Source organism: Microcebus murinus, chromosome 15 (assembly GCF_040939455.1).
Source record: "Microcebus murinus isolate Inina chromosome 15, M.murinus_Inina_mat1.0, whole genome shotgun sequence".
NCBI classification, from domain to species: domain Eukaryota; kingdom Metazoa; phylum Chordata; class Mammalia; order Primates; family Cheirogaleidae; genus Microcebus; species Microcebus murinus.
In genome coordinates, this window is record NC_134118.1 from 25,247,812 (window position 1) to 25,268,834 (window position 21,023).

Genomic DNA, 21,023 nt, shown 5'->3' on the forward strand with positions numbered 1-21,023 from the left:
ACAGGCACACAGGAAACTAATAAATGTGGTTCATTGTAGTATGTCCAAGATAAGCACAGCCAGACATTGGTTAAAGTGGTGAAAACGGATTTTATTTGGCAACCTTTGACAGTAGGGAAAAGAGCCAAACTCCATTCAGATTTGTGCACAGGTGATTGGGCCTTTTGAAAGAATGAGGGAGTAGATAGGGGGGAACAGCAGGGAAGTGAAAAATTATGAAAACTGGGAAGGGTGGGGAGAGTTGGTCCATGTGAAACCCATCTGGGTGCAATTGCTAACTGCTGGGTATCTAAGTTAGGCTCCTATTCTACCACAGAGACTGGGAGACAGGGGCCCTATCTTCAGATGTTGATTGAAACAAATAGTAAATTCTTTTGGCAGCCTCAATTGAGTTTTCTCAGGAAGGCACTGGAGGGGACTAGGATCATCCTTGGGGCTGTGGGCATAAACTATTAGAAACTGTTAGTGTTTGTTCAGGTCTTTATAGGGCAAGGTTGAGGGGGGAACTAGGTGTTTAGGAGCTGTTGGAGATTGGATTATTTACTGTATTCTTTGTATGTGCAATAATTAAACCCTAGCAATGAAAGGCCTAATCGAAACCATAAAACGAAGTTTTAGCCACATTATCCGGAAGGGCCACAAGATGGCGATACAGTTTGTAAACTCTCCAGCGGCATGAAAAGAGGGGACCGCCCCGCGAGCTTGTCCGGATACCAAGGTGCCAATGGCCAGCTTTCGGAGGCCGCCTCTCTTCTTGACGTTCCCTTACTTTAGTCACCGGAATTTTTCTGCGCCGGCGCCAGATTCTCAGAGTAGCCCTTTGTTGACCAAAAGAGAAAGCGGTTCATTGATTGAGCCGGCCTTTTCTTTTTCTTTAACTTTTTCTGTGGGGGGAAAGGGAGTGGTCATGAACATAGTGAAGTACACATAAAAATACAGAGATGAGAATACTGTGCTCCCCCCCCAGGCCTCCCCACCAAGTGCCCGTCACGCATGCGTCAACATCTTGCCCGCGATGTTTCATTATCCAGCCTGAGGGACGGAATCTACAGAAATCTCAAACGCGATTCAATCATGAATATTTTCACAAACATTCTAACAGATATGGACGTAAAAAAAAAAAAGTAACATTTCACACCTAAGAAAATTTAAAATGATTTACATTATCCAATACCTTGTCCTTAAAAAAAATCCCCAATTGCCTCAAATATTTTTTTACAGTGCTTTTGTCTGAATGGAGATCCCATCAGATTCACACAAAGCACTGGACTTCTATTCCTCTTAAATCTATTTTAATCTATAAAATTTACCCAAGTCTCCAAGTAGCCATATCTGCATTTTGGAATAGGAATGAGAGACTATAATTTGGGTGGAAATTTTCATTGATCACGGATTGCGATTGCTTTTAGATCATTTATCTGAAAAGTGTTGCGATGAAAAAAAGCAATCTTTGTTTACTAAAAAGCAAAAAACAAAGCAGTACTGATATTTTCCATTCACATGTAAGTTAGAAGAGTTTCTACTTAACATCTTTGAGTTTATAATTGAAACTATTTTAATCTAAGTATCTTAGTTCCATCTACAGTAATTTTTTTCTATATCTATAGACAAAATAGTAAAAGACATCTTCCCACTTTTCTTATTTAATTTCATAATCTGAATTAGGAACCAGAGGGAAAGAGAAAAGGAAGAATGAGATGAGTCTCTTTCTATGTAAAAATAAAAACTGTCTTGCAGAAATGCAGTATTTTGAATTCTCTCTATGACTAACAGTAATCCTTATTTTTCATGTAGAAAGAAACATGTACTTTGAAACTATGACCTAGACAAGCCAATCAACCTAGGAAATTATATTAATTATATTAATAATTTTTCCCAATTCCTTTCCTACACATGCAGAGGTCCCCATCAGTATTGCCTTCTCTGTGTAGAGAAAGGCTGCATTTTTAATACTTAAAACATATATATGGGGCTGTTTAGTATGTTAACCACAGGATGACTTTTTCATTAGAAGGGTGACTTTTGCCAAGGAATTATACTTTGCCAACACTAGAACTTGATTGTTGGAGTTGGAAAATATTCAAGATTGGAGCAGAAAAACAAAAAGGAACACACTGGCTCCCCAGAGAGCAAAGGCGTGTTTGGAATTCCCGTCCTAGTCTCTAAGAAAAAACAACCAGATTTGGTGCTTTTTTTTTTTCTGGGCTTATTCTTTTATTTTCATGGTTTACTCTTAATCTTGTGTCCATGGAATTTGTCACATACCTATAATGGAAATAGGTATAACCATATTTATGTCTCTTCATATATTACATATTTGAACAAATATGCAGACCTTAGCAAATGCAGGGACATTTTGTGCCAGTTGCATGCAAATGGGATGCTTTCTGCATTTATGGTTCTTAGGTTAGCTGATACCATATCCATTACTCCAGAAAGTTCTCATTCTGGAAAACATGTAGTAATAGGTTAATTGATGGCCTTCTAAAAGGTCTTAGTTGTTTTCCTTTTACATGTAGGGACCTTTTTTTCCCCTTGTGGATGACAAATTGCTGGGATAAATTTACCAACAGCCTCTCTTTTCCTCACTAATCTGAAATTCTACTTCTCTCATTTCTAAAGTTCCAAACAAAAAATTAGATCTAATCCTTGGTAAATGTATTCAATTGAAGTTGGTAAATGTAATCAATTCTATGCAAAATCACCCAACATTATTGCTATAATAAGAGTTTTTTTTTTTAAATCACTAAATCAATGTTCTATCTCATTAGTAGTTTCTTTGATATTTTTCCATTTTGATTCAAAAAAATGTTAGAATTAATCTCCAAGTTCCAAAAGTAACCTGTTAAGGTTCTGATTAGAATTATCTTGAATAATTATGCCAATTTTAGAAAGATTGACATCTTTATGATATTGAATATTCCTTCCCATGAACTTGTATATATTTCCATTTACTATCTTTAAATATGAATCTTGAATCATTGGATTTCTTCTAGGTCTATTATATTTACTGAAGCTATTATGTGGCAGTATCATACATATTTAATAACTTTTCACATAGTATTTCTCCATCATAATGATGATAATTTTCTCATCTAACACATCTCAGCCATACAATTGAATATAAGCTCATTTTCTCTGAAGAGATAGTATGCAGTCTTAAAACAGCTCCTAATCTATATTTTTCTTCTACTTCTATTATGAGACCATCCATATATTCTGCAACTTCTAAAGTTATACAGCCAATACACTGTATGTAAAATGCTAAAAATGCTAAAAGATAGGAGGGGATGTGGGTAGGGAGGAGGTGAGTAGATTAAGTATATATATGACAAATATATACAAATATATACATATAACAAATATACATATGAAATATCAAAGGAGGAAATGTAGATAGGACAATTTTCTACAAGTCAGTTAGCTAAAAAACATTTCAACAAGTTACCAATTTCTAAAAATTGTTAAAATCTTATTTGTATATTTACAAATTTACAGTAATTTACATTAGTTAGTATAAATTGCATTTGAAGGCCGGGCACTGTGGCTCACGCCTGTAATCCTAGCTCTTGGGAGGCCGAGGCGGGCGGATTGCTCAAGGTCAGGAGTTCAAAACCAGCCTGAGCAAGAGCGAGACCCCGTCTCTACTATAAACAGAAAGAAATTAATTGGCCAACTGATATATATATATATAAAAAATTAGCCGGGCATAGTGGCGCATGCCTGTAGTCCCAGCTACTCGGGAGGCTGAGGCAGAAGGATCACTCGAGCCCAGGAGTTTGAGGTTGCTGTGAGCTAGGCTGACGCCACGGCACTCACTCTAGCCTGGACAACAAAGTGAGACTCTGTCTCAAAAAAAAAAAAAAAAAAAAAAAAAGATTGCATTTGAAGATTTCTGAGACAGTTTAGTTCACCAGCTTTCAATGCATATTTTTTATGAAAGTATTTTTAAAAAACATTCAAATTATCTGTTACAGCTCCTTACCTATCCCCATAAAGAGAGACAGACCAAGAGAGAAGGGGAAAAAAGAGGTAAAACAGACAGAAAGACGACTGGGAAAGAAAGGAGTCCAAAAACCCAACTCCTATAAGTCAAGACTTCCCACAGCTCTCTTAAGCCAGCTAATGAATATAATTAAAATTGCTTTAAACTTACTATTAATATAAAAATCATTTTTGGCAAATCAATAAACTGAGTCATCTCTGAAACCACTGGTAGAAGTATGTATTCCTCCCTTTCTAAAACAAAAAACAGCAGAGAGAGCCCTGAGACACAAATATGGAAGGCAAAATGTTTTTGAGTTGGTTGTTAAGTATAATATGAGAGGTACCACTCCATTTCTACCTCTCAGTTCTTAATCAATGCATTCTGGCTATAGGAGAAATTATGACCATTCTTAGTCACTATTCAACACATATACAACATACAAAATTGAACAGCACTCCAATACAGTGCTGAATTACTAGATGCCACTTTATAACTGATTTTAGTCTTGCAAAAATTGAGAGATTTCTACTTATGAGGGATGTGATAAACTACTGAGTTTCACGGTTGTCTATGCTTTGCTGTACTTTTTTGTATAGGAATGGATCCCAAAAAAGATGTGAGACATGAGGTATAAAGTATTCAATAAGGTCATAGATGGTCTTGCTAGCAACAGCATAAAAGAAAGTGAAGCACGTCTAAATCTAAAGTGTCAGTGCAGTGACTCACGCCTATAATCCTAGCACTCTGGGAGGCTGAGGCGGGAAGATTGCTCAAGGTCAGGAGTTCAAAACCAGCCTCAGCAAGAGCAAGACCCTGTCTCTACTATAAATAGAAAGTAATTAATTGGCCAACTAATATATATAGAAATTAGCCAGGCATGGTGGTGCATGCCTGTAGTCCCTGCTACTCGGGAGGCTGAGGCAGCAGGATTGCTTGAGCCCAAGAGTTTGAGGTTGCTGTGAGCTAGGCTGACGCCACAGCATTCTAGCCTGGGCAACAGAGTGAGACTCTGTCTCAAAAATAAATAAATAAATAAATCTAAAGTGTCTATCCCAATGAAGACAAGTCCCTGCCTCATTCATGACAAAATGTTTGCAAAAATACGAGAATTCTTCCCCTGACATATGAGACACTTAGCAGTGTCAGTATACAGGGTCAGCCTGGCTGAGCTAAGTCTATACTACAGCTCTGGAGTATAATCTCTACCATTGCCATCCTGGCCACCTTTACAAATTGCTTGAGCAGTACACTGGATAGGAAAAAAGACTATGTGACATTCATATGGTTGAGGTTGTATACTTGATTATTAACAGCCTCTCCTCTGAGAGTGGGACTTTAGGTTAAAATTCACATGGGACAACATTATTCTTATACTCTGGGACCATTCTGGGAAATTCATCCACATCACACTCTTCCCCAAACATGTCAACAAAACCTCCACTTTTGACAACTTAAAATCCTTGTCCATAGACAAATCATTAGTCGTGCACATCAATCAGTTTAGATCAGTATCTTTATTGTCTTTCCAGAAAAAGTAAATGAGATACAATTCTCCAAATTCTGCCCAGTGGCAGCAATTTTCTTTCCTATCGTCATTCATGGACACTCCCGAGTGGGGCAACATTATTACTGCTTTAATACTACTGTTACTATTGGTGTCAGTAGTATTAAGTCATGAGAGGCATTATTACATCCCCATTTTTGAAATGAGGAAAAGAGCCTCAGAAAATAATTTGGCAATGCTTCATAGTAAGTGGCAGGGCCATATTTCAAACCTAGATGGTCTTTTTCAATAACTTATATAAAACTCATATTATTAAGAAATTAAAAGCACAACTATATTTCCTAAGTAAAAATATTTGGAATGGAATCACTCACTTGCTCTAGCTTATTTTCTTACTTTAGTACTTGGCTCAGGCTGGGTCTTGCGTATCACTTCTACATGATGATCAAATGCTGAAGTGTAACTTCATAGTTTTGTAGATGTAATAGTATGCAAGTAATAGTGGGAAGCACACACATTCATCTGGTTTCCCAATGTCAAGTGCATACTGCAGTTTCCTTAGTAAATGAATACAGATACGTTTGCAAAGACAAATACTAATAAAAAAAGTTCTGCAGGAATCCATATTTTTTTTAAATAAAATTCAAAAATTCTACTCTACTTTTCATGTGTAGAATGCAAACAATGCCTTTATGTATTGTGGACTCTAAACAGGGTTGCATATTCAACATTTGGGACAATATCAGGAAGAGTGATACTCCAAAATTAAAGCATGAAATAAGTCATTCGAATCAATGGATAGTTTGTAAGTATATTATGTTTTCCATATGTCATCAAAAATTGAAAATAAAGTTAAGAAAAATTTATATTATAAAACTAACTTTAACATATAAACACAATGCTTTAATTGAAGAATAGATATCTACATGATATCAGGATATAGGACCTTTGTGGCTGTATCTGTATCTGCCCAGAGGAATGGGTACCTTGATTTCAATAACTATTGTAGATTAGTTTAAAAAGAAATATGTGCACAGTAGAAAAAAATAAATATAATCATTTGATATGGCTTGGAAAAAAAAATCTTTTAAAAACAACTAGTTCTATTTCATCTAAGGCTATGCTCCACTCATCATTCTTGTTTGTGATCTCTGGGGAAGCGCTGCCAATTAGTTACAAGCATTTTAAGCAATAAGTATCTATTTATTTTGTTAGAGGATATATATCACAATGTACACTCTTTTAAATAGCAAAATGATAGTTTAGTTCTGAACCAATTCTTCTGTAACTGATTAGCAATGGGTTAATTGGTAGCATTTAGTTTTTCAAGCAAAGAATTAAACTCTCACCCTTATTCCTAAGGGAACTTTACCAAGATGCAAATAACCCAAAAGATGACTGTTCAGTTTATTTATCTCTTAGGCAATCTAGTTTTGAGTTACAGAATTAGTTGGTTCTGTATAGTTTTAAAAAATTTAGTCTTTGCAAATTTTCACCTGTGGCTAGACAATATTGTCCATGAGTCATCTTCTGTCCCAATTCCTGTCCTTTTCCCACAAATTCTGCTCTTTATTCTGATTCCTGTATCATATAAGACAGAACCAACAACAAAACGTATTTTCCTTGGAAATTATCATCTGATTATTTGGATTAACAGAGGATCAGAGGATCATGTGACACAACAAGTAATGACATAAAAGTCATTTAAGTTCTGTTTATTCACAGGACTCAGTTATCATTAGTGTGGGATGATGATAACAAAGAAAAAGAATTTGCTTTCTTTTTTCCTTTCCCTCTTTCCATGTCATGAGTGTACATTCTCTACTTAGAAATACATGCAACAAACCCGGTAGAGAACAATTCAACTATATATATACATATGCAATTCAGCTATGATATATGCAAGATACTTTATGGCGTTTCCAAAGGCTGGATAAGCGGTAAAGAAAAAGCTCAAAGAAGGGAAGAAATTTCAGAGAACAGGTAAACGTGAATGGGCTTTGAAAAATGGGTAGGACTTGAGTCAAGGACGAAGAAAAGTATATTTGACAGTAGACTTAACAAAATACTAATTGCTTTAGACATTATTGTGGTTAAATTTAGATCCATTCTAGATAAATTAAAGTTTATGTAGAATTACTACCTTTCAAACAAAAACCAATCATAGTGGAAGCTTCCAAATACTTCATAAACCTTGCATTTTTATCTCAGAGACACACAATTTTGTATAGTCATAACCTAAAGAAACATCGTCATTTGTTGGGTGACTGGTTCTCATTTGTGGCAACCTGAATGACGCGGACTTGTATTTCCTTACTGATTTCCAAGCAAAGTCAAAAACAGTATTTAAAATAACAGCGAAAGGAGCTTTAAAAGTGAAACTGATTTTGCTAAATATTAAGTTTCCTGCCTTCATTACATACTTAGTCCGGCTTAAATTTTGTAAACTTTCGATTATGCGGATATACGCTAAAGGGAAAACAGCATCCCAATTTTAAAAAAGCATTGATTTCCCCGAATTAAAATTACATTTCTTTAATACTTTTAAGAGACACCGAAAATTTAAACAGTTGGTTTGTGTACAGGGTCCGCGCAGCAGCTAGACCTGGATTCCAGCTGCGCGCACAAACCGCCATGACTGCTGGGACACCGCCAGCCACTCGGGATGCCGACACCGAGGGCGGGCGGTGCCCGGGCGAATTCAAACTGCCCGCGCAACCTCTGCAACCGGACACTGGTCCAATTCATTACCCAACAGGGGACCGGAGTAGTTAAACTTGCTCAGACCTTGATTCTCTTCCAACTCGTTATTTATCCTAACGGTCATCAGAACTGGTGGCTGACGACTTTTAAGTTGAGTTCCTAGTAACGAAAAACTCGGGTCTAAAGTTATATTCCACAGAGTCCCAGGGGATAACTTAACTTTTAGAGGTTAGCAGGGTTTACCTTGGCAGGGAAGACCTGGGTCCATTACTCAACAATTGTGTTACTTCAGAATAAAAAGCCTCGGTAAGAGTCGTGGCAAAGAACATAAGCGTCAGCTCTCTCTCTGAGAATGTGGGTGGCTCTTAAAAGAGCCGTTAGGGTAGAGAGTTTATAATCAACTCACTGTTTACTTGGCACTGGTGTACTTGGTGACGGCCTTGGTGCCCTCGGACACGGCGTGCTTGGCCAGCTCTCCCGGCAGCAGCAGGCGCACCGCCGTCTGGATCTCCCTGGAGGTGATGGTCGAGCGCTTGTTGTAATGCGCCAGGCGAGAGGCCTCGCCCGCGATGCGCTCGAAGATGTCGTTGACGAACGAGTTCATGATGCCCATGGCCTTCGAGGAGATGCCGGTGTCCGGATGAACCTGTTTCAGCACTTTGTAAACATAGATGGAGTAGCTCTCCTTGCGACTGCGCTTACGCTTTTTGCCATCTTTTTTCTGGGCTTTAGTCACAGCCTTCTTAGAGCCCTTCTTAGGCGCAGGGGCGGATTTCGCTGGCTCAGGCATGATTGAAACGCCGACAAATCACCCTGAAAAAAGCTGAGCCAATGTGAGCAATGCACGATGTGTCCTCTTTATATAGGACGGCTTATGCAAATAAGGAGAAGTTAAAGTCTTATGTCTGATTGGTAGTTGGTCGAGACTAGTTTTGCCCAATCAGGATCCGCAAATCCTGAAGTCGCATCTCCATTGGTTGAAATGAAGCTGCACTCTTAACCTATGACATGTCTGCTTTTTCGCGCCCAATATGGTTATAAAAAGCGCCACCCGTAGATTTTGGCTTTACTTGTAACAGGTAGGGAACTGATCCAGGTCAGTATGTCTGGACGCGGCAAGCAGGGAGGCAAAGCTCGCGCCAAAGCCAAGACCCGCTCTTCCCGGGCCGGCCTTCAGTTCCCCGTGGGCCGAGTGCACCGTCTGCTCCGCAAGGGCAACTATGCCGAGCGGGTCGGAGCCGGCGCCCCGGTGTACCTGGCGGCGGTGCTGGAGTATCTGACCGCCGAGATCCTGGAGCTGGCGGGCAACGCGGCTCGCGACAACAAGAAGACGCGCATCATCCCGCGCCACCTGCAGCTGGCCATCCGCAACGACGAGGAGCTCAACAAGCTGCTGGGCAAAGTCACCATCGCTCAGGGCGGCGTCCTGCCCAACATCCAGGCCGTGCTGCTGCCCAAGAAGACCGAGAGTCACCACAAAGCCAAGGGCAAGTAACAACTCGGATGAGTTTGCAGCAGCTCGAATAAAAACCAGCAGTCGAGTCTAAACCAAAGGCTCTTTTCAGAGCCACCCATATTTTCTTGAAAAAGAACTTAACATTTATTCTCCAGTGACGAAAAGCGAAGCACAGGAAAAATGTAGTCAGTAAACCTGTCTGACCCTCGTTGAAAAGCAAAATAGCAGCGAACGCCCCATATTTACAAAGATGAAACTTTAGTTCGCAAGATTTTACATTTTATAAGTTTGCGAGCAGACTTGCTAAACCACTATGTGTCCGCAGGCAGCCATTAACACCATCACTTCTTGCAACAGTTTGGTAAAAAATTAACTGCCCTGTCTTTAGCAGATCGGTCCTTGCAGGCCACTGGAGGCTTGAGGAAGCCCCGCCATTACTGACCCGGGACATGGCTCTGTGCGAGATCTGCAGCTACCATCTACCGTAAGTCCACAGAGCTGATTATCAAGGTGTTGCTCAAGAACTTGGCTGTGGCGCCGGTGCAGGAAGTGCGAGGCCTAAGGAGTTTTGTAGCAAACTGTCAAGAGTCACACAAAGTTCTCCTGACAGAAACGCTATGAAGCATAGCCTTACCCAGCCAGCCCTATGTTGCAAAATATGCCTTTAAATTGAAGTGAGTAAAATATTAGGATGATGTCTGGAGATGTGAAAGCCCAAGAAAAGTTTCTCATATTCTGAAAACGCTTAAAATCTCAAGTGCAGTGGCCTCAAGAACTTGACAGGATGGTTATTTCTAAAACCAAATCGAAAGTTTGAGGAAATGTTTTCCATAATTATTGCTAATCATACAACTTTGTGTGGGGAAAGGAAAATAAAAGAGGATTATGATGTGGTTTGACAAAGGGCTGTCTGTGAGTATTACCAAAACTCAAAGGTTTTGGGGGCTCCTGACAGAAACCCAGGCCTCCTCGCAAGGTTGACAGTTACCGGTGAAGGAGGGTTATTTAATGTGAAATTGGAAGAACTTTTGGTGATGGTGTAAGCAAATAAGGACTACCATGCCCATTGTTTTCCTTGCCTAGGTTGCAGAATCTGCCCTCCTACCTCTGTTCACTGAATCTCTGATGTAATCTCTAAAAAACAAAAACAAACACAACAACAACAAAAGTCGTTCTTAGCTTTTTGTCTTGTATGTTGTGAACACCTTTGGCTTTCTGGTGACATTTAAGGAAATCTCAGAACAATGTTTTAAGTGTATAAAATGCAAAAAAAAATTAAGTGATTTCATCACTCTATTAAATAGTAAACATATTACATAACCAGCATTTGTAATGAGAAAAGAGACAACTGGAATTTCTTTTGAGTAACAAGTACTGAGGTTTGTAGCCTAAGTTCATAATAAAGTGAAATGCTAAAGTTTAATAAAAATATATATATTTTACTACACAAACTCACAGACTTCCCCCTCATCCCACCACCACCAAACTGCTGAATTTATCCTTAGGAGCATTGTGACATTATGATGGACCTCTGGTTAAAAACCCTTGCTCTAAAAATTTGGTAGACCTACTCTATTCATTCCTTTTCAGCTTAATTATAAGTTTTCCCTGAAACCTCTTATTCCTATCTGGAATTTTTTTAGCTCTTAATTTATTGACATCACATATAAACATTCACACTCTTATTGTTTTTATTTCTTGTACTTATAACTACTTCCAATTCTTATATAAATATTATTTTTTGGAATAAAAATGTGCTGACAACAATGTTGTCAAAGATAGGCACTCAAATGCTCCCCCCAAAATAGTAAAATATGACGTTTGATAGGATTTTTAGAATATGTGTAACTCAAATTATTATTTTATTCAATTTATTATTTTAATTATTTCATTTTATTTATTATTCAATTGTTCTGTCTTTAAATTTAAATTAATTTATTGTCTTCCAATTTAAATTAATTTATTAATTTTATAATAGACAATGCTTAGGTATAGGATACATTTTGCAAGTGTGACTAACAAAATTTGATGCTAGATTTGTTGTGCAGTGTGAAAGAATGTGAGAATGCAAGGAAATATACCCTGATTTGAACTAAATTTATCTTGAGAGTCAGTTACCATATTAGAAAAGAGCCTGATTAACATCACATTTTTTAAATGATACACAATGTGTATGTTTACAGAAAATTAAACACCTCTGGCTACCAATTTCAGAAACTAAAGAGCCTGATAAACTTTTCAGATAGCCACTGTAGAGAAGACAACATTTTACCTCTATCCTTTTCTGGGTAGGTATGAGAATTAAACTGACATAAAAAAGATTAACAGGAAAAAAGCATATAAATTTATTTAATATACATTTTATGTAACATGCAAGCTCTCATAAGGAAATAAAGACCCAAAGAAGTGGCAAAACTTAAACGCTTTTATACTACGATGAACATAGTTTGTTACTTTCCCCCAATTTACTATGTGGGGAGGCCAAAGGAAGATAATTTTTTTTTTTTTTTTTTTTGAGACAGAGTCCCGCTTTGTTGCCCAGGCTAGAGTGAGTGCCGTGGCGTCAGCCTAGCTCACAGCAACCTCAAACTCCTGGCTCAAGCAATCCTCCTGCCTCAGCCTCCCAAGTAGCTGGGACTACAGGCATTCGCCACCATGCCCGGCTAATTTTTTGTATATATTAGTTGGCCAATTAATTTCTTTCTATTTATAGTAGAGACGGGGTCTCGCTCTTGCTCAGGCTGGTTTCGAACTCCTGACCTCGAGCAATCCGCCTGCCTTGGCCTCCCAGAGAGCTAGGATTACAGGCGTGAGCCACCGCGCCCAGCCGGAAGATAATTATTTTAACGAGGTCCATTTGCACAGAATTCTCTTGGTTTTCACTTAATGTGATAAGGAGGATGTTCTTTTGGTATACGGAGGACATCTTACAGATGGAGGTTTTATCTCCTATTTTCAGGAAGGGAAAGGCCAGAGTGCCTTTCTTGTACCTTTTTTTTTTTTTTTAGTTGATTATAGCTCAAAATCATCCTTAAACCAAAGTAGCCTATTTGGGGGTAGCATATTTTGCCACCCTCTACCATCCATTGCTATCCTTATTATCACTAACTGCTATGCAAAACCTCATGAAATCAGATAGGGAGGGAGGATTCTGATTCGTGGGAATTTTACTCATTTTTAAAGTAGAGAAAGATCTTTAAAATATATTTCATATAACTAATGTTGGGGAAATATAATTAAAAACAAAATCTCCCAAAGAAGAGAAAGAAAACAATTAACTGAGTAAATATTAAACTAGAGTGTATTTTGATCAAAGTCCTAAAATAATTCCTTTCTTGTACCTTAATAAAATGATTTGTAGCCAAGTGTGGTGGCTCATGCTGTAATTCCAGCCCTTTGGAAGGCTGAGGCTGGAGGATTACGTGAGGCCAGAAGTTCAAGATCAGCCTGGGTAACATAGCAAGACATTGTTTCTACAAAAGTGAGCTATGATTATGCCACTGCATTCCAACCAGGCAATAGAAAAAGAATAGAAAAAGACTCTGTCTCTTAAAAAAATTTTTTTTACAAAGATGATTTGTAATTTCAAGAAGAATGGTGATAATAGAAAATTTTTGGAAAATTAAGTATGAGGTAGTAATTACACTATCAAATAATAAAATAGTCTTCAAAGTGCAAAGTACAGAGCAAGGTCTCTAGCCCCCTAAACGTTCACTGAAAAATCACTGACATGAGACAGATTGATAATTAGGAGGAAAGACATACAAATTTATTTAGCATGTATACATGGGAGCCTTTAGAATGAAGGCCCAAAGATGTAGGGGAAATTTTCCCTTTTCATCGGTGGGATCATCAAGGTATGGACAGCTACATAGAAATATGACTGGACAAAAAAGATATGATTTAATGCTAATGGATTGAGTGGGGAAAGCCAGCAAGGTCCATCTGTCTAGATTCCTCTTGGTTTCTTTGAGCATGAATTTGAAACCGCCCTTACAAATTAATAAAAAGGGGTGCAAGGCAAGAACTGCGGTAAAGGCCTCGATAAATATATTAGTCACTACTCTCATTTGCATCTCTTTAATTGCCACTCCAGAGCTACGCAGCTGGTGCTCATAAGGATTTATAAAGATTCTTAAAGTCTCCCTATAGCTGGTGTCCATAAAGATTCTTAACTTTCTCCGTAGATAACATCACCTTTTTGAAACCTAAAAGGTAGTTTTTAAGATATCTTCCAGACCCCCCCATTCCAGTGGATTGGTTGACCCACTCAGACCAGGGGCCCATATCAAGAAACCTACTCAACTGGAATTGTAACCCCAGGGACTGGAGCAACACAAGATTTCTACACCCCTATAATTTGCCACAATTAACAAACCTAATTGCCTAATCTTTTGTCTGCCAAACTATCCATAAAAATCGTCTCCCCAAATTCTCCAGGAGGTGGATTTGAGAAATTTCTCCCTACTCCCTGCTTAGTGCTATGCAGAATTTTTAAACTCTCCATTACAACCTCAACTGTCCCAGTACATTGGCTCTTCTCTATGCAGCGCGCAAATGAACCTTGTTGGGCAGAAACACATTTCTTCCTTCTGGGTATGGGGCAGGGCCCTCTCTGGAATGGGGGTCTTAATATCTAAAGACAAACAAGGTTGGTCAGATAATTTCTTTATGGCCAGCTTTTACACAGAATAATTTTAGGTTATATGGCTGGCTTTTGGGGGAAAAGGGGTTCTGGCTTTTATGACCTGCCTTGGGGAAGAGCAGTTCTAATTTCTGTGGATCGTCTCAGGGAAGAACAGGACTGAGAGTCATGGAGGACAAAGAAAAATTTGCCTTTGAGGCCTTCATTTTGGAGTACTGTTTTCTGAGCCTCATCACAAATAATTATAATACTTTGGCAATATATATAGACTGGTGGAACAACAGAAACTAAAAAAATATTTAGTATATAATAAAGTTCCTCAAGTCAGTGGGGGAAATATTTAGTACAGTATATTGTATTGATTAACAATCTAGTTAACTTTTTTAGAAATTAATTCTCTATACAAGAAATCAAATCTATATTATTACACAGTAAAATTATGCAAAATGGTTCTACCCAGTATTAGGTTGTTGGCATAACAGGAACTGCTAGTGGTGTAGAGGTCAAAGGAAAACTTCCTTTTAGCCCTCAGGTTCACTCACCAATCAACTGACAAAAAGCAAACAGGAGAAAGGCATACAAATTTATTAAGGTATGGGGACAGGCATCACTGATTACCCAACCCCCCAATGGGGTACAGAAGCTGGTCTACCCTTTTTCAGAGAGAAAGGAGGAGACAGTTAATGTAGACAATTCTTTTGAGAAGCAGTAAATGATTATTAGGGACAAGGAATGGGCCAGGGAGACACAAATTAACTTACAAACGATTCTCTTTGGAATTTGAATAAACCCCAGAGGCAGGCAAGCAGGTATTATCTAATGCAAAAGTCCATCCAGGTGGAGTGGCATTCTTCTTTCTTCTTTTCCACCATAGACCTTGAGGTAAACCGAGAGGGGATAGAAGGCAACTGTGGGTTTTTTTTGGTAGGAAGCTTTCTTGATCAGATCAGGAAATTCCAGAGGAAGTCCCCCCCTGTGCTTGGGGAAGAGAAGAGAAACAAGACAAGGTTAGAAGGAACTTTAATCTGAAGCCTATGTCTTGAGGCCCCTTAAATTTGAAAAGCATTCAGCATGTCCAAGAGCCATATTTTGGGGAATCATTCTGCACTCCAACATTGGAAATGAAAATATTAATATTTATAACCTTTGATGGAAGAGGATTTAACATACCTGAAAGATCTTAAAATTCTGTATTAGTCCATCTTCTTCTGTTTCTAGGAATTTAGCATACTGAGCATATTTCCACCACATATTAAGGAGAAAAATGTCACAAAATAGCATAATCTTATGCTGGTAGTGTTAGATAAAGAAAATACATATATACACATAGATATTCAAACCATATTTTATTCTTTTGCTTTTTCTGTATCTTCTATAAATAAAAATTAAAATTTTTCTATTTAATGAAGATAGGTAGGAAACACATTAAATGAAAAAAGGAGAAAAAATATCCTAGGTCTTGTAGATTAAAAAGAACTGAAAGAGAAAAAAAGCGACCAAAGTGCGGCAGGCTTGTTTCCCTTTTAGGGCCCCTCCCCCAACCCAGAGGACCTTCCCGCCACAGCTCTCTCGGTTTTCAGTCAGGTCCGCAAACATTATCTATAAAAGGAAGCTGCCAAAAAAAACCCTCCATTTTTGCTCTCTGCCTGCTTGACTATGTCTGGACGTGGCAAGGGAGGTAAGGGCTTGGGAAAAGGAGGTGCCAAGCGCCACCGGAAGGTTCTGCGGGACAACATCCAGGGCATCACAAAGCCTGCCATCCGGCGCCTGGCCCGCCGTGGCGGAGTCAAGCGCATTTCCGGCCTCATTTATGAAGAAACCCGTGGCGTGCTCAAGGTGTTCCTGGAGAACGTGATCCGGGACGCCGTCACCTACACGGAGCACGCAAAGCGCAAGACGGTCACGGCTATGGACGTGGTCTACGCGCTTAAACGGCAGGGCCGAACCCTGTATGGCTTCGGTGGCTAAATAGCATTTTGTAGCCATATTTTCTAAAAAGCCCTTTTTAGGGCCCCCAATCTTTCAGCAAAAGAGTTGTAATGACTACAAGTCAGGTCTTAGAACCGTTATCACTGGATTTCTCCATGCTACTTGCTAAGTTAAATGGGAGTGTTGAAAACCAGCAGGCGACCGTGGACCGAGATTTTCCGAGGCTGGGATGAAGTCTCCGATAGCTAGTCGCTTACGGCAGCAGATTGAAATTATGGTAGGGTTGATCAGCGAGTAAAGTCCATGAAGCCAAGGATCTAAATAGGTTTTTGCTGGACACTTAACCTTACCCTGTTCCTTTGACTTACACGATGTCTCACAGTGAGAGGTCTTGGGAAGAACTGCCTTATGTTCCACAAAGGGGAGGAGTCTCGAGAGTAGCTGTAGTCACTGGTTTTAAGTAGAAATTGTCCCTGAGATCTCTACTGGGAGTCTTGGAGAAAATGTATCTTCTCCCTATCTTCTCACTACAGTGGAACACAGTTGTGGGTTACCTGTGGTCTTGGGGCCATATTGTGGCCTTCTGGATCTTTGAGTGGCCTTTTGACTGAATCCAGTTTTTACAGACTAAATCCTTAAAACGGATGCAGAAGAAAAAAGATGAAGCTTTTCTTGTCTCCTTTGGTGCTTAAAAAAGAACAATCTTGAAATCAAAAGGCTGCAGGTTCCCCACCTATCGTTGGTATACATTTAACTTCTTTACTATGTTTGCCTTCTGGTAGTATTTTTAAGTGCTGAAAATGTACCAGGTATTTCCACAAAAGACTAGGTGAACATCATACTCATTTAACCAATACAGTAAAATGTCTTAGTATGTCCATTCTGAGTAGCATAAGCTTCCTTTTTCCCTACTGAGAGTTAACTAGTATTCTGAATTTGGTGTTTATTGCTCCCATGCTTTTGGATGCACATACCCCTAATCAATGTATGTATCACTTTACACGTTTTAAAAACTTTCTACATTTGGTTTGAAAATATAGCCCTGTTGGAATGTGCAGTTCTAATTTCTATCATTAATAAAGTTTTCTAATGTGTCAATACAAAATATACATTCATTTCTCTATTGGTAGATATTTAAATTGTTTTATTTTCCCCCCTTTACAGGGCTGCAATGGGCATTGCTATGCATAGCTGTACCCTCTATAGTTACATTATTAGGAGTGGAATTGCTTAATAACCAAATGCTTGCTAATATGTGCATATTCAACACGAATAGAGGTAAACAATTTGCTTTCTAGGGTAGTATTTTTTAGTTTACACTGTCACACTCCACCAGTAGTGCTTGAGAGTTTTTGTTATTCCATATCTTCATCAGCATCTGCTGATGTCCGTAAAAAATTTTGAGAGTATAAAGATTTGTTAAATGGTATCTCATTAAGTTGCATTTTTCTAATTATAATAAAAATGCATATTTTTAATGGGATTTTTGTCTATTTGAAGATTTCCCTCTCTTCTGGAAATGTTCTGTTGAGATTCTTTGGCCATTTTTCTTATTTTCTACGATTTTTATGATTTGTATTTTTTATATATTTTACTTTTAATAACCCTTTGTCAGCATGTGGCAAATTTATTGTCACCTTGTGGATTTGTTTTTAAATGTGGTATCTTTGGATGTATAAAAACAATTTTAATAATGTTAGACATATTTTCATAGTTTTTGAATGCTGCCTTTTCATATAGGAGTTATCCTTCCCTTCCCCACCCCCAACTTCCCCCAGAGAACTACAGGATCAATCTGCAAGACAATTGAGGCTGCTTATCTCATGATTTGGATAGTAAAGCTTTTCTGAAACAGCTGTAAGGCAAAACTCCTTCACCCTCTGAAGGATCACTGAAAAATACTCATAATAAAGCAGATTAGTAAGAGGAAGCTTGTTTATTCTAAAGTATATTCACTGGGAACCACAGAAAATGAGGATTCAAGGCCCCAGTGGGGTTCAGAAATTTAGGCACTTTCTGGTAAAATGGGTTACAGGAGAGGGGGAAGGAGGAGTTCTGTTGAGAAGCAATAAAGGACCACAGGAAAGGATAAATGGATGGGATTAACTGGTAAATAGTTCTCTTTGAAATCTGAATGAATCTGAGAGATAGACATTATCTTGTAAAAGAGCCTGTTCAGGTGTGGTTACATTTTTGTTCTTCTTTTCGGCCATACTTAATAAGATTACAGGGAGGGGAAGAAAACAATTGTTCTCCTTGGTGGGTCTGGATCTCAATAAAGTTTCTCAATAAAGAAACTTCAACGATTTGGGGAGAGTAGGTGGTGGTGGGGAGGGGTGGGGGGAAAGTCTGAGATATCTTAAGGCTTCAGTCAGTCCAAAATGTCAAAATGCAAAAAATAATAAAATTTTAAAAATGTCAAAATGCCATACTGTGGGGTAAAAATATTTCTAATTTCCTTCAGTAGCATACAATAAATAGCTCCAGGGTAAAAATCAAAAAAGAGGAGTCAGGTATACCTGAAGGTAGTAGTCATCATCCAAGTGGTGTATTCTAGACAAACTACCAAAAGTCTTGTGTAGCTGGAGCCTAGAATACTTATTGGAGAAAACACGCTAATAATAAATAATGTATGTTGTTTTTCTTAAACTTTTTTTTTTTTCCCAAAGAAATCTAAATAGGCAGAGGCACTATACTGGTACAATTTACTCCTGTCAGCTACGTGAGATCAGCCTAGGGATTATGCTTATTTTTGCTATGAATATTTTGTTATGAAAATGAGGTCAGGAGCAGATGGGGAAGTGAAGAAGGTCCTGCTTGGGAAACCACTACAAAAAGTTCAAATTACACTATCCTCTACCTTTACATCAGACTTATTCCCTTCTCCTTTGCTCTCTTCTCTTCGAAAATTAAATATTAAAGTAGTACTTTGTACTTTACTTTTCACATTTGAAAATGTGTATAATACCTACCTCATAGATATATGTGAAGACTCAACGAGTGTATAGATCAGTGCCCTGCACACTGATAAAACACTAAAAATCACTTGACGTATTTCTTAGAATACTAATGTAATCCATAAACCACTAGTAGGATAAGATTTAGAACACTAATCATATGTTTTGCATATGTGAATTGCTCCAGTTTGACCCTTACAATCTCCAAATACACTTCTAAGAAGGGCAGGCAATTCTTTACATATGTTCACTTACTGTTTCCTTAAAGACTAACAGTCCGTGACCAAAAAATACATATATGTATACATATGCATTTATATACGTAAAGTCGTTTATATTGAGTTAATCAGAAGAAATAATTTTCCTGTAGGTCAATTGGCCTACATCTCTAAATCACAAATTTAGCCAGTCCACAACCTAAATTTTGTCGACCCTTCCTTTCAGCCTCCATTATTCTTAGTAAAAAAAAGTCTCATGCTACTTATTACTAGGATAAATAGCCATTCAAGCCTCCAGTCACACAACAAAACTCCCCAACCTGACAGGGCTCAGACTGAGCCCGGCCCGGGGCAGTTTCCTCCCTACTCTCCCCCACTTCCGGGTGGTCTAGTCCTGTTCTCAGTCTGTTGTCTGCACTGAATTCCAGTCAAGTTTTTCCTCCCAATGTCCTGTAAGTTTTCTTGTACGTGCCGAGTGAAGAAATTATTGAATCAGCAAAGATTGAAAATGCTGTCTTAAAAACTAATATGCAGGTCACATAAAACCTTTTCACTGAACCCTCATGTTTTCTTTCTTTACTCATGTGAAAAGCCATGCTTCTCATCGCCCTCTTAAAGAGACTTTATCCTGCCTAGTTGTCCGACATCTCCACCCCAAGTGAGCAGGAGAGGTAGGAATAGAAAAGAAAAAAACGCAAACCGGGTGACTCTGTTCCCCTAATTTTAGAATTTTTACAGCGTACAGCCTTGAAGAGCCTAAGGTAAGTGCTGAGCTAAATGTGGGCTTCAGATTACCGAAGCCCACATTTGCTTATCTGTCCAGTGGTGTAGAAAGGAAGACACGACACAATAGTCGGTTAGGATCTAAACAGGAAGCCACAACACTTAACACAGCCTAAGGATCTCCCTTAGAGCCGAGAACCAGGAAGCATTTTGTCTAAGGGACGTACATAGGACACTTAACTACGTTGCCTGGCTTCCTTTTAGCCAGACTGTAACAAGGATTATACTCCTTAGAAGCCACTATAGTGACTATAGACTACCCAAGCTTAAATTCAGACTTTAGGCAAAGTATTTGCAGCTCTAATTACTGACAATGTAGGTGGCTCTTAAAAGAGCCTTTGGGATCGAACTTTAAGACGCTTACTTGAGAAGTTTACTTGGCGCTGGTGTACTTGGTGACGGCCTTAGTACCCTCTGAAACAGCGTGCTTGGCCAGCTCTCCCGGCAGCAGCAGGCGCACCGCCGTCTGGATCTCCCTGGAGGTGATGGTCGAGCGCTTGTTGTAATGCGCCAGGCGAGAGGCCTCGCCCGCGATGCGCTCGAAGATGTCGTTGACGAACGAGTTCATGATGCCCATGGCCTTCGAGGAGATGCCGGTGTCGGGGTGGACCTGCTTCAGCACCTTGTACACGTACACGGAGTAGCTCTCCTTGCGGCTGCGCTTGCGTTTCTTCCCGTCCTTCTTTTGGGCTTTAGTAACGGCCTTCTTGGAGCCCTTCTTAGGAGCGGGAGCTGACTTCGCTGGCTCAGGCATCGTGAAAGAAAACACCGAAGTTAAAACAGAGACAAAAATAGCGAAACGAAAGTGCGGCGAGTCGTTCTTATATAGAACGTCTTATG

At 38.9% G+C, this 21,023-nt stretch overlaps 4 protein-coding genes across 7 annotated transcripts; 2 read left to right on the forward strand and 2 right to left on the reverse strand.

Annotated features, from left to right (window-relative positions):
- Positions 1-70: 70 nt before the first annotated feature.
- LOC105858749 (histone H2B type 1-J) lies at positions 71-9,059 on the reverse strand. The gene is made up of 2 exons (XM_012742097.3): positions 8,602-9,059; positions 71-884 (listed from the first exon to the last, which is right to left on the reverse strand). The coding sequence occupies exon 1, from the start codon at positions 8,983-8,985 to the stop codon at positions 8,605-8,607; it is 381 nt and encodes a 126-aa protein (XP_012597551.2). The 5' UTR covers positions 8,986-9,059; the 3' UTR covers positions 71-884; positions 8,602-8,604.
- Positions 9,060-9,254: 195 nt separating this feature from the next.
- Positions 9,255-9,762, forward strand: H2AC11 (H2A clustered histone 11). Its single transcript, XM_076010529.1, has one exon. It carries the CDS (start codon positions 9,298-9,300, stop codon positions 9,688-9,690), a length of 393 nt encoding a protein of 130 aa, XP_075866644.1. The 5' UTR covers positions 9,255-9,297; the 3' UTR covers positions 9,691-9,762.
- A 5,103-nt stretch (positions 9,763-14,865) lies between these two features.
- LOC105858693 (histone H2B type 1-K) lies at positions 14,866-21,022 on the reverse strand. Of its 4 annotated transcripts, none has more exons than XM_012742005.3 (2): positions 20,548-21,022; positions 14,866-15,172 (listed from the first exon to the last, which is right to left on the reverse strand). In XM_012742005.3, exon 1 carries the CDS (start codon positions 20,935-20,937, stop codon positions 20,557-20,559), a length of 381 nt encoding a protein of 126 aa, XP_012597459.1. In that variant the 5' UTR covers positions 20,938-21,022; the 3' UTR covers positions 14,866-15,172; positions 20,548-20,556. The 4 variants fall into 4 exon arrangements, with proteins under 4 accessions (XP_012597459.1, XP_012597458.1, XP_012597454.1 ...); XM_012742004.3 differs by having other exon boundaries at positions 15,133-15,269; XM_012742000.3 differs by having other exon boundaries at positions 15,136-15,274.
- Positions 15,931-16,318, forward strand: H4C9 (H4 clustered histone 9). The gene has a single exon (XM_076010531.1). The coding sequence runs from the start codon at positions 15,953-15,955 to the stop codon at positions 16,262-16,264; it is 312 nt and encodes a 103-aa protein (XP_075866646.1). The 5' UTR covers positions 15,931-15,952; the 3' UTR covers positions 16,265-16,318.
- Position 21,023: the final 1 nt, after the last annotated feature.

What these genes read in the sequence shown, in the direction of transcription:
- LOC105858749 (XM_012742097.3), bottom strand. Translation starts at nt 8,985, where the DNA reads ATGCCTGAGCCAGCGAAATCCGCCCCTGCGCCTAAGAAGGGCTCTAAG.
- H2AC11 (XM_076010529.1), top strand. Translation starts at nt 9,298, where the DNA reads ATGTCTGGACGCGGCAAGCAGGGAGGCAAAGCTCGCGCCAAAGCCAAG.
- H4C9 (XM_076010531.1), top strand. Translation starts at nt 15,953, where the DNA reads ATGTCTGGACGTGGCAAGGGAGGTAAGGGCTTGGGAAAAGGAGGTGCC.
- LOC105858693 (XM_012742005.3), bottom strand. Translation starts at nt 20,937, where the DNA reads ATGCCTGAGCCAGCGAAGTCAGCTCCCGCTCCTAAGAAGGGCTCCAAG.